We start from the raw sequence: 13,288 nt of genomic DNA on the forward strand, positions 1-13,288 counted from the left end.
AGTCAAGTCACTCAGTCGTGTCCGACACTTAGCGACCCCACGGACTGCAGCCTACCAGGCTCCTCCATCCATAGGATTTTCCAGGCAAGAGTACTGGAGTGGGGTGCCATTGCCTTCTCCGTCATATGCTTACTAGCCATCTGCATCTCTTCTTTGGTGAAATGCCTGTTCAGATCCCTTGTCTATTTCTTTTGTGGTGAAATATACATAACAAAAAATTTACCATTTAAAACCACTAGTGGAGGTGGCCAAGATGGGGAAGTAGAATCTGAACTCACCTCCTCCCACAGACACACCACAATTACAATTATTTACAGAGTAACTATTAATGAGAACCTGAAGAATAGCAGAAAAGATTTTTCACAATATAAAGACACAGAAAAGAAACCACAACAACACAGGTAGGAGAGGTGAAAGTATGACCCATACCTGTAGGTCAGGGACCCAAAAATGGGAGAAATATCACAATCACACAGGTCCTCCCCAAGGAGCAAGGGGTCTGAACCCCACTTCAGGTTCCCCAGTCCAGGGTCCTGCACAGGGAAGATGAGCCTCCAGAATGTGTGACTTTAAAAACTAGAGGATCTTATGTTCAGGACAGCTGGAGAGCTATAGGAAACAGAGACTCTGCTCTGAAAGGCTGTTTACAAAATCTCATATGCTCTGAGACCTAGCCATAGACAGCTATCTGAAAGGAGCTTGCTCGAAAGTCACTGGATAAACCTGAAAGAGGCAGGAGGCAACTGGGATGCCTCTAGGGAATGGAGATAATGGGAGCAGACATTTTGGGAGCATGCTGTACTGCAATGACACCAGTGCTGGTAAGCACCGTTTTGGAACCCTCCCTCTAGTCTATTAGTACTGGGCACCCAGCCCTGAGCCCACCCCAGGCTGAGCAGACAGCCACATGGGGACTCAGCCCCATCCCTCTAGTAGGCCCACAGCCACTGGCTGAGTCACAACCCCACAGGAGCCATGTTTAGAAGACATACAAATGGTCAACAGACACATGAAAAGATGTTCACCATCAGTAATCATCAGGGAAAAGCAAATTAAAACCACAATGAGATACTACCTCACAACTGGCAGAATAAATCAAACAAGAAACGTTTCACTTTTGACCAATTACTTAAAGATTAGATATTACCTGAGAGATTTCCTGTTGATACACTGTAAAATGTTCCTTGCTGATCTGTGGGAGGTAGAATGAAGGTATGACTTCAGTGTCCACAAAGTCCAATCCCCATGTTTTTGTGAAGAAGTCAGATTCTCTTTTTGCTAATCTAGGATCATTTAATGCTGCTGGGAGATTTACTTTGGAATGATATATAGTCCATCTATGTTGATCTGTAACTAGAGATGGGGCAACACATAAACTACTTGAATCACCTGCAAAAAGTAAACAAGAGAACTTTGTAAAGTAAGTTTTATGTTTGAAAGTACATTCTAGAAAAAAAGATGTTTAGATTATACAAAGCAATTAAACTTTCCCTCCCATAACAATTGTCTTAACCTTCAGCTTTCAATATCAACTGCCAAAGGGGAGGAAAAATATGTACAAGATAAAGGATATACAAAATTTGAGGGTTATAATTGAACAGTGGGGTGAAGAAAGTCTTTCATTAATCTCTTTCCTTAATGTACAATACAGGAAATTTATCTTTTCTCAAAAACTTTTTTTTCAACATCAAAACTCTTCTACCTTCTACTGTATATCTTCTGTTCTTTATTACTCCAGATTTTTTCATGGGTAGGCATATTTTTCTATTGTTTTATGGCAGACCAGGTTCCAATATCCTTTTTTGCAGCTTATAATTAGATAACTGAAATGCTGCTGTAACATTAACCATAGAGGAAAGAAAAACATGCAGTTGGTTCTCATTACTCGGTTTGTTCTATAAAGTCACTAGAACATATAATAAGCAAACAATGAACCTTTGCTCCCATGGGAAATACACAGTTCAGTTCAGGCACTCAGTCGTGTCTGACTCTTTGTGACCCCATGGACTGCAGCACACCAGGCCTCCCTGTCCATCACCAACTCCCATTCTACTCAAACTCATGTCCATTGAGTCAGTGATGCCATCCAACCATCTCATCTTCTGTTGTCCCCTTCTCCTCTCGCCTTCAATCTTTCCCAGCATTAGGGTCTGTTCAAATGAGTCAGCTCTTCGCATCAGGTGGCCAAAGTACTGGAGTTTCAGCTTCAACACCAGTCCTTCCAATGAATATTCAGGACTGGTCTCCTTTAGGATGGACTGGTTGGATCTCCTTGCAGTCCAAGGGACTCCCAAGAGTCTTCTCCAACACCACAGTTCAAAAGCATCAATTCTTCGGCGCTCAGCTTTCTTCACAGTCCAACTCTCACATCCATACATGACCACTGGAAAAACCATAGCCTTGACTAGATAGACCTTTGTTGGCAAAGTAATGTCTCGCTTTTTATATGCTGCCTGGGTTGGTCATAACTTTTCTTCCAAGGAGTAAGCGTCTTTTAATTTCATGGCTGCAGTCACCATCTGCAATGATTTTGGAGCCCCCCAAAATAAACTCAGCCACTGTTTCCACTGTTTCCCCATCTATTTGCCATGAACCATGAACTTCCAGATGTTCATGCTGGTTTTAGAAAAGGCATAGGAACCAGAGATCAAATAGCCAACATCCGCTGGATCATCGAAAAAGCAAGAGAGTTCCAGAAAAACATCTATTTCTGCTTTATTGACTATGCCAAAGACTTTGACTGTATGGATCACAATAAACTGTAGAAAATTCTGAAAGAGATGGGAATACCAGACCACCTGATCTGCCTCTTGAGAAATTTGTATGCAGGTCAGGAAGCAACAGTTAGAACTGAACATGGAACAACAGACTAGTTCCAAATAGGAAAAGGAGTACGTCAAGGCTATATACTGTCACCCTGCTTATTTAACTTCTATGCAGAGTACATCATGAGAAACACTGGGCTGGAAGAAGCACAAGCTGGAATCAAGATTGTAGGGAGAAATATCAATAACCTCAGATATGCAGATGACACCACCCTTATGGCAGAAAGTGAAGAGGAACTAAAGAGCCTCTTGATGACAGTGAAAGAGGAGAGTGAAAAAGTTGGCTTAAAGCTCAACATTCAGAAAATGAAGATCATGACATCTGGTCCCATCACTTCATGGCAAATAGATGAGGAAACAGTGGAAACATTGTCAGACTTTATTTTTTCGGGCTCCAAAATCACTGCAGATGGTGATTGCAGCCATGAAATTAAAAGACGCTTACTCCTTGGAAGGAAAGGTATGACCAACCTAGACAGCATATTAAAAAGCAGAGATATTACTTTGCCAACAAAAGTCCGTCTAGTCAAGGCTATGGTTTTTCCAGTGGTCATGTATGGACGTGAGAGGTGGACTGTGAAGAAAGCTGAGCACCGAAGAATTGATGCTTTCGAACTGTGGTGCTGGAGAAGACTCTTGGGAGTCCCTTGGACTGCAAGGAGATCCAACCAGTCCATCCTAAAGGATACCAGTCCTGGGTGTTCACTGGAAGGACTGATACTGAGGCTGAAACTCCAATACTTTGGCCACCTCATGTGAAGAGTTGACTCATTGGAAAAGACTCTGATGCTGGGAGGGATTGGGGGCAGGAGGAGAAGGGGATGACAGAGGATGAGATGGCTGGATGGCATCACCGACTCTATGGACATGGGTCTGAGTGAACTCCGGGAGTTGGTGATGGACAGGGAGGCCTGGCGTGCTGCAATTCATGGGGTCGCAAAGAGTCAGACACAACTGAGCAACTGAACTGAACTGACTGAACTGAACTGATGGGATCAGATGCCATGGTCTTTGTTTTCTAAATGTTGAGCTTTAAGCCAACTTTTTCACTCTCCTCTTTCACTTTTATCAAGAGGCTCTTTAGTTCTTCTTCACTTCTCTATATAGGTTATGCATAATACTGGGTTATGCTCCTACAAATCTCTGGAACTTTGATCATCCAATCAACATATAATCTTATTTTGTGTGTGTTTCTGTTTAAAGACACTTTATTTAATAAATATTGTTCAGTCTTTAGCGCTGTACTCACGGCTAATACCACTATAACCCATACCTGAATAAAGCTTACATAACATATTTCCCTCATGTAGCCCTCTAGTGCTTAGAAACACTAGAAAGCACTTCAGTGCTATGTTTGGAAACCATTTTGAACAGCAAAATCATCAGCAAAAATACAAAAAAGTGTGGCACTAAACAGACCACAAAAGGGACGTGTGTCTACAGCTTAAAAGCTGAAAGAAGGCAGAGTGCTGCTTTGTTCAATTTCAGGTGGGAACATGTACATCAGGCAATTCAAAATTTTCACTCCTTTGTGCATGTCTACAAATGACCACGAAAGTGACACAAATAGTGATTTGAGGGTACAATTAAGGTTTAGGAATTAGATAAATTTGCAAATGTAGACTCTGCAAATAATGAGGATTGACTGTACTATGTTTAACTGAAGAGCTTTCAATCTGTACCCTCATCTTCAATTTTGTTTTTCAATTTCTCTAAGTGACTTATTTTATGGAAACGTATAAAAAGAACTATATTCCAATTTCCCAATCAATTTATTTCCAAATTATATGTCATCCTAGTTTTCACATTTACTCTTTTAAGTAGATGGAATCTATTCTAATTCTAATTCTAACTATTCTAATCTAACTATCTAACTATCACAAATTCTCAATAAAATTCCTTAAAAAAAAAAAAAGCATTACCTGTGGGTTCCTTGGGACACACATCTGGCAGTGACTGCACAGGTCGAATGTGTTTTGTCGGGTCTACCTCTTTTTTAAAGAAAACATCACTGCTGCTTCCTTGAGGCACTGGTGAAGAACTGTGGCTTGAAGCCATTGCATAAAATCACCACTCAACTGAAAATGAGCAAAAAACAGTAATCAAGACACAATACAAATCATAATTCACCTAAAAGTATTATGCACATCATAAATTTTCTTTCAAAAACATACTATTTAAAATCCATCAAGGTGTAAGCACATAATTTGAATACTATTAATTGTGGGAGTCATTCATTATATTTAGTTTGCTAAGAAAGTTATTGGTCCTTGTTTAAAAAGTATTCTCCTCAAAGTGCAATATCCTTAGCCTTTTATCTGAAGTCAAACTAGATACCAAAACTGTAACCAATATATATTAAAATTGAAAACAGTCCATTCATTCAACAAGTATATAATTCAGCATTACAGCAAAATGGGTAAATGCATGGAATTTTGAAATCTGACTGAGCTCATATCCCAGCTTCATTTACCAGCAATATAACCTTGAGGAAATTTATTTAACCTTTGTATGCTTTACTTCATCTGCAAAAATGGAGATGAAAAGCATTCATCTCATAAACATTTTGTAAGAATTAAAGGAACACATGTATGTAAAGCACTTAAAACAATGCCTACCTCAAAGTTAGTGTTCACAAATGTCAGTTATCATTATGATTACAATTACTATGTGACAGGCACTATATTAAATGTTTATAAAAGTATCATTCTTCAAGGTACTCCCAATTATATTAGGTAATCAAAATAATCAAATCCCTAAACAAAACACAAGTTAATCTATGTCTACACTTTTTAACAAGTACAGAAAGAATTTGTGGGCAAGACAACATAATAAAGGCTACAATGTCAGGTAAGACTTTACAAATGAAGTAATATATAACCTGGATAATGAAGAATATGTATTACTTTATTATCAGACAGTAGAAACTCTTACATTGCTGATCATATCAACCAAACACTAGGCATTCAATAAATATTTTTAATGAAGGAATAAATAAATGAACATAAACAGAAGCCTTTATTTGAAAAGGCACTTAAGAGATCACCTTGTCTAAGTTCCCCAGTGCTAGAGATAAGTATAGCAAGGCCCAGAAGGACTAGGTAGTTTACAAAGATACATGTGGTTTAACAAGTTTTTTGCAAAGTCAATTTAGGAAATGTGGTGAATAGAAAAATAAGAGTAAGCTATAAGAAGCAGCGATATAAGGGTAAGACTGATGACAAAAAAGTTATCCACTCTAACTCCTCTGTAGTTTGATAGTAAGTTTAAAATTACATATCCCAGACTTTCCAGGATACCTGTTTCAGTCCTGCTAACACAAAGGAAACACATTCAATTATACTATTCACTGAGACTAGTAGAAATAAGCTGCTAAGAAAAGAACAGAGATAAATAATTTCCTCAAAATTCCTGAGCAGAAAGCAAAAACAGCATGAACAAAAGTTGAGAGACATGAAATAATCATAAGACTGTACGGAAACTGACTTGGCTGTTTGCTGACAAAAATGCTACCAAAAGTACTGACAAGCAAACCATATTTACACATACACACAAAGACAGTATGGCCAGACTACAGGAGCCATTAGAAGTTTAGGGGGAAAAGAATACGATGATGAAAATATCTGGGGAAATTAATCAGGGTCTTGATTTGAAAGGCACCACTGGCCCATTGCATTTATACCCTTTTACGAGGAGATCTAACCAGTCCATCTTAAAGGATATCAGTCCTGGGTGTTCACTGGAAGGACTGATGCTGAAGCTGAAACTCCAATACTTTGGCTACCTGATGCGAAGAGCTGACTCATTGGAAAAGACCCTGATGCTGGGAAAGATTGAAGGCAGGAGGAAAAGGGGAAGACAGAGGATGAGATGGTTGGATGGCATCACCAAGGCAATGGACATGAGTTTGAGTAGGTTCCGGGAATTGGTGATGGACAGGGAAGCCTGGTGTGCTGCAGTCCATGGGGTCACAAAGAGTCAGACACAACTGAGTGACTGAACTGAACTGAACATTAAGTATACAGTTACTTCTGTATAAAAAGCATTTGTATGTTTAAAGAAACAGAAATATCCAAAAGATAGGAAACAGTGATAACACAGAATCCTGTACATGAAGTGTTTGGTAAAGACAATTGTAAATGTAACATTAAGTCTGTTTAACATTTTTGTTACTTTCAACAAATAAAATGGCTAAAATAAACATGTTCTGACACTTAAAGATGTAGGCTACAAATATATGGAAAGTGTATTTATGTCAAACACCCATTGCTTGATGTCAGATAAATTAAACATTGATTCCTCTGTTGTTTTTACAGTGAAAATAAAGTCTAATTGCCATCTTAGGAATCTAGAAATACTTGGGAAGATGAGGACTTATAAAAAAAAAATTTCTAGACTCCTATAAGTTACTTCTCACTCCTGGGTGCAGAAATAAAGATATTTTATTTACTCCTTAAAGTTTTTGAATTGGTTAACATATACAAGTTTCTGGGGTTTTTCCCCCTACATCCTTCCTAATTCCTATGAAAAGAGGGACAATCTCTAGCTATAAGGAGATTATGTAAAATTAGAGTACTACCTACATGAGTGAGCCCCAATTTCTAACCATCTCTCAAATCCTCTCACCACCCTGTTTTTATTAAGACACAGTAAGAACCAAACTTTGTATTAATAACCACATAACAAGTATGATACAGACATTTAATAAGTGTAATCACTGGTAATAAAACACACTGGATTTATTCAAAAAGCATGGATATATAAACAAATACAGTAAACCTACATGGCCTCTAAACCACACAATTTCAGGAGAATAATCTTTCAAACGGAGAAGGCAATGGCACCCCACTCCAGTACTCATGCCTGGAAAGTTCCATGGACAGAGGAGCCTGGTGGGCTGCCGTCTATGGGGTCGCACAGAGTCGGACACGACTGAAGCAGCAGCAATCTTTCAAAGAAATAATCTTTCACTGAAAGGTTAAAGAACAGAAATGATGAGACATCATAAAAAGAAAGTTTTAGCGGAGAAGGCAATTGCACCCCACTCCAGTACTCCTGCCTGGAAAATCCCATGGATGGAGGAGTCTGGTAGTAGGTGACTTAGCAGCAGCAGTGTAAGCAAAGAATAATCTATTCAGAAAAAAAAAAAAAAACAACAACAAAAACCACAGAATACAGGAAAAAGGAAAGCTCTCAGCACTAATCACAGGCAACTCCTGACTTCTATTAATAACACTTGCACTTGTAACTGCCACCTAGATGCAAACTGGACACTTAACCAGTGGTCACCAACAATGAGAATCTATAAATAGATCTACCCTTCTTCACATTGTAATCTTCTCATAACTACATCAATACTATATACAAATATCTTCTATTGAAGCCTTCTTTGATTTCTTACACTTAGTCACTGTTTATGCATTTCTATTTTGCACCAATCATACTGAAATTTTGGTTTTCATATAGATTTTTCCTATTAGACTGTGAACTTCTTGACGTTTCCATTTCCCTGTGTATTCTACACACCTAATACAGTTCCTGTCACATAGGCAGTATACAATATTCTACAGAAGAATGAAATGGATGTTATGCAGGACAGATCAGAAGAGAGAAACATTAGACAATTACCAATCATCCTTGAGTGAACAGATAAAAGCATAGGTCTGGGCTGATAAAGGAATAAACAGACTCATTCATTTCAAAAGCAAGAAACTGGAAGGATGAATAAGTCAGAAACATTTGATTTTCTTTCCTATAGTTCAAAACATCTTTTTATGCTAAAAGTTTAGTTAAGATGTTCTATTAAAAAGGGCTAGACACAGTGTCACTCCAGAAGCAATGAGCACACCAACTGCTCAGACCCTGGTTTCTAAATACCATTCCCTATAAAGAAACAATGATTCTTTAAAGAAATAGTTGACTCCAAACCTGGAGCATAGAAAGAACAAGTCGATCATGTGAACTCTTGTCTCAGAAAGCAAGGAAATCCCCTAAGACCAGTAGGATTTATCAAAAGGACCAAGGACCAAGTTAAAGGGGCTCCCACTGGTCACATTTATGACAAGTTGAGCACTCTAAACAAACAACCCTAACTGAGTGTAACATACTGAAAAAACAAAAAATGAATCTATCATGATACTTGGAGGAAAAGGAATGAGGAAGAGGGGTGGAGTGGGGTAGGTAAAGGAAATCTCTTCTTTACAGAGGAATGCCGGTAAGTGTGAAGAAATGACTGAAACAGAAAATCAACATTTTGTAAACCCCAATGTAAAAATCATCAATGTATGCTAAAGCTATTAGGTGAAAGGCTGCTCAAAAACAGAAAATTCACCTAATACCTAAGAATTAATATCACCTTACAGATTATCTTGCAATGCAAAGGGGAAAATGTATCTCTAAAATGGAAAAATCTGGCTGTCACCACCTTAATTAACCAAGTCATCAAACTTGGCATCATTCATAACAGTAAGACAACTTGATATTATGTGATTCATGAAATGACAATATGAGATAAATATCATTACCTATGAAGCACTTTCACCAAAAATGTTTAACCCAATCTAATCAACCCTCTAGACTGAGGGTCAAGCCTCTTTGTTCTGTGGATTCCTTCAGCACTCTGGTGAAGTCTACAGAACCCTAGCAGAATAATATTTACAATGCATAAAATATATAAGGTTACAAAATTACACTTAAATATAGCTATCAAATTATCTTTTAAAATTATAATACAGTAATAATTTGCGGTTTTTTTCTTTTTCTTTCTTTTTTTTTTTTTTACTGGGTCTTTGGATGTGGGATATCTTTTTTAAATAGGATCCAGCATCTTCTTGTTGGTTTTTCAATAGCTAGTTGCGATTTTGGTGCTCTCACAGGAGAAAATGAGTGTATGTCCTTCTATTCCACCCTCCTGAACTGCCTCTATTTTTGCTTTTTGATTATGCAAATCTATCTAATTCCTTTAGGACTGACTGGGGAAATCAATTGTGACTATTCACTGGAAGAACTATTGCTGAAGATGAAGCTCCAATACTTTGTCACTTGATCTGAAGAGCTGACTCAATGGAAAAGACCCTGAGGCTGGGAAAGATTAAGGGCAGGAGAAGAGGGCAGCAGAAGATGAAATGGTTAAATAGCATTATCAATTTAACAGATATGAATTTGAGCAAATTCCAGAAGATAGTGGAAGACAGAGGAGCCTGATGTGCTACAGTCTACGGAGTCAGACATGACCTAGTGACTAAACTATAACAACATCTAATTCTTAAGTAATAAATGAGCATAAATATTTGGGGATATTTGCAACAATTTAATATGATCTGAAAACACGTGAAATTTCACTTGGTAACAAAGTTATAGGTAGCATTAATATCCGTGGGAGGGGTTTCTTACATTCACAATTAAAGGAAATGCTAAATTCAGTTAAAGCAGGGTTTCTCAACCATGGCACCATTAACACTGACATTTTGATCGACATCATTCTTTGATGTTGGGGGTTCTCCCCCTGCACACTGTAGGATCTTTAGATGCATCCTTGGCCTCTATCCATTTGATTCCAATAGCAGCCTTCCACTCAGTTGTGACAACTAAAATGTCTTCAGACACAGCCAAACATTCTTATGTGGGGAAAGAGAGGTCAGAGGACAAATCACCCCAGCTGAGAACCACTGAATTAAAATAAAGATGTAATTTCTTCCCCATCCAAAATTCAGACTCCCTGAATTCTATTCACAGACCCTAAAGAATATGTGAACTGCAGGTTAAGTATTTTTTGCTCTAGACCTACCTTCCAGTCTAAGAAAATAGATGGAAATAGGATATTGGGATTTAAAACAAACATGGGGAAACAAACTGAGAATATGAGATAAACTACAAGAAAATTGGCCTGAACACTTAATCAATGTCATTTTTGAAAGGTGGGTAAGTATTCTATATTAAAATAAATAAAGACAACTATAGGCAATTATGAGCCTTGACTGGATGCTGCCTAAAAAAAATTTTGCTCTAATACACTATTGGAACAACTGGAGAATTTTGAATGTGGACTGGATATTGTATGAGATTTTGGAATTAATTTTCTTAGGTGGATTAATGATGTTGAGATTATGGGAAAATTGTCCTATATTCAGGACATGAACACTACAGTATTCAGGAGTGAAATATGTCACCTACAACTTATTTTCAAATGATTGAGTAAAAAATACACACAGATAAAATGGCAAAATGTTAAAAATGGTTTATCTAAGTCAAATACATATGATTATAACGTTCTATTCTTTCACTTTTCTGTATGTTTTTTGGTTTTCACAATAAAAAGTTGGGGGAAAGAAACTTCATATTTTTCAAACATTAAATAAATAATGTGAAATATAAGTATCAGAGAGAAGGAAAAACATTAAATTTGTAATTGCTAATCTGCCCTGAAGATGGCATTATTGTACAACTTCAAATATGGAAGAAAAATCAAATTTCAATCAGGTTTTAATGTTGTAGAAGAGTAATACCATATATAGAACCTGGAATTCCTTAAAAGCTGAATGAGAAGGAAGCTGAGACAGAGAAACATTTACTAGATGCATTACCCAGGTACTATGTAAAAATCTCCTTTGCTTCTATATTAAAGTAATAGCTGCTTATAGAGAACATTGATATTACAAAATCACTCATAGCCAACTCTGAACTATCTATGGAACTGCCTATTACAGGTAAAGTAATAGCCAGACTTTTTTTTCCCCTCTACCATTTCAATGTATACAAAACATTTCACCAGAGTGGTTAACACAGATATACTAACTAATCATTTTACTTCCCTTCTATTTTTCAAGTGATTACTCTACTTTATAATATACCCTACTTTATAAAATCTAAACGTGCTTGCCCTCTATTGACCTTCTATCATACTGTGGTCCTCTAATTGGTCTCTCTGCTTCCAGTTTAAACCATTCTGCACATTGCTTCAGGATTAACCTTCTAGAATGTTTTCATTCTGTCATACTTCAGATCAAAAACCTTTAAAATTATTTATTATTTTCCAAACAAATGCCAAGCTCTACAAGTTGGTACTCAAGGAATTCCACAATCTGATGCTTACCTTCCTTTCTACCCTTATTTCCTATTACCCATGGATAATCTCTGTTCTAGATAGGGTGGTCTCAGTGTCGCTTTAATCCATCAGGCTATCAAGGCTTCTTTGTCTTTGTTAAGGCTGTGCCTTCCTGAACTATTCATACCATCTTTCTACCTATTCATTGCCTCTTCTCCCTTCAAAGTTCATTTCAAATTTCATTTCTAGATTATATATATTAAGAAAAATATACACACATTCTAAAATATGAACAAAAATAATCTCAACATTATTTTTAAAAGTGAAAAAGTTGAAACAACCAAACTCCTAAATAAGAAGAAACTGGTTATTTAATAAGCTACAGTACAACCAATGGATTACACTATCATTAAAAATAGGGTTGCAAACTTTACATCCATTGGGATGGTTACTATCCAAGAAAAACAAAACCAACCAATCAAACAACAACAAAAAGTGTTGGCAAGGATGTGGAGGTACTAGAAGCCTTATGTACTGTTGGTAGGAAGAAAAATGGTGCAGCCATTTCAGAAAACAGCAAGGCATTTCCTTTAACAGTAAAAATAGAACTACCATATGATACAGCAATTCCAATTCTATGTATATCCCCAGAAGAACAGAAAGCAGCATCTTGAGGAGTTATTTGTATACTCATGTAACAGCAACATTATTCATAATAGCCAAGAGGTGGAAGTAACCCAAGTGTTCACTGACAGATGAATGGATAAGCAAATGTGGTATATATACATAATAGAGTATTATTCAGTTCAGTTGCTCAGTTGTGTCTGACTCTTTGTGACCCCATGGACTGCAGCACGCCAGGCCTCCCTGTCCATCACCAACACCCGGATTTCACTCAAACTCTTGTTCATCAAGTATTATTATACTATAATTATATTATGCTATTTATATTATAATTATATAAGCATATATACTTAATATATAAGTATATAAACACTAGTATATACTATATATAGTATATTATATATACTATTATTATACTTTATTATAATTGTATTATATTATACTATATTATTACTATTCAGCCTTAAAAAAGAAAAATTCTGACGTTTGCTATAGCATGGATGAACCTTGACAATACTATGCGAAGTGAAATAAGCCAATCACAAAAAGATAAACGCTGTATGATTCCACTTACACCAAGTATATAAACAGTGAAATTCACTGAGACAGAAAGAATGTGGTTGTCAAGGGCCAGGGGTGGGAAACTAAGGAGTTGTTTAATATGTTATAATGTTTCAGTTATGCAAGATGAAAAAGTTCTGGAGATTGGCTCCACAACAACGTGAAATATACTTAACACTACTGAACTGCACACCTAAAAATTATTAAGATGGTAAATGTTATGTTACATATATTT

General features: G+C 36.9%; 1 protein-coding gene across 7 annotated transcripts in view; it reads right to left on the reverse strand.

Annotated features, from left to right (window-relative positions):
• VPS54 (VPS54 subunit of GARP complex) overlaps positions 1 to 13,288 on the reverse strand; it is a 158,541-nt gene that overhangs the window by 71,827 nt on the left and 73,426 nt on the right. For 4 of the 7 annotated variants that reach the window (XR_009739446.1, XM_061432779.1, XM_061432777.1 and 1 more), the window contains exons 2-3: positions 4,748 to 4,903; positions 1,148 to 1,389 (exon numbers count right to left, since the gene is read on the reverse strand). Coding sequence is in view for 6 of the 7 variants with exons in the window: in XM_061432779.1 (XP_061288763.1) it covers positions 1,148 to 1,389; positions 4,748 to 4,883 (378 nt within the window). In the remaining variant the exon portion in view is untranslated. Of the gene's footprint in view, positions 1 to 1,147; positions 1,390 to 1,702; positions 2,244 to 4,747; positions 4,904 to 13,288 lie in introns of those variants that run through there. The other 3 variants (XM_061432778.1, XM_061432782.1, XM_061432780.1) reach the window with 3 other exon arrangements.

This window comes from Bos javanicus, chromosome 11, assembly GCF_032452875.1.
Source record: "Bos javanicus breed banteng chromosome 11, ARS-OSU_banteng_1.0, whole genome shotgun sequence".
Lineage (NCBI taxonomy): Eukaryota > Metazoa > Chordata > Mammalia > Artiodactyla > Bovidae > Bos > Bos javanicus.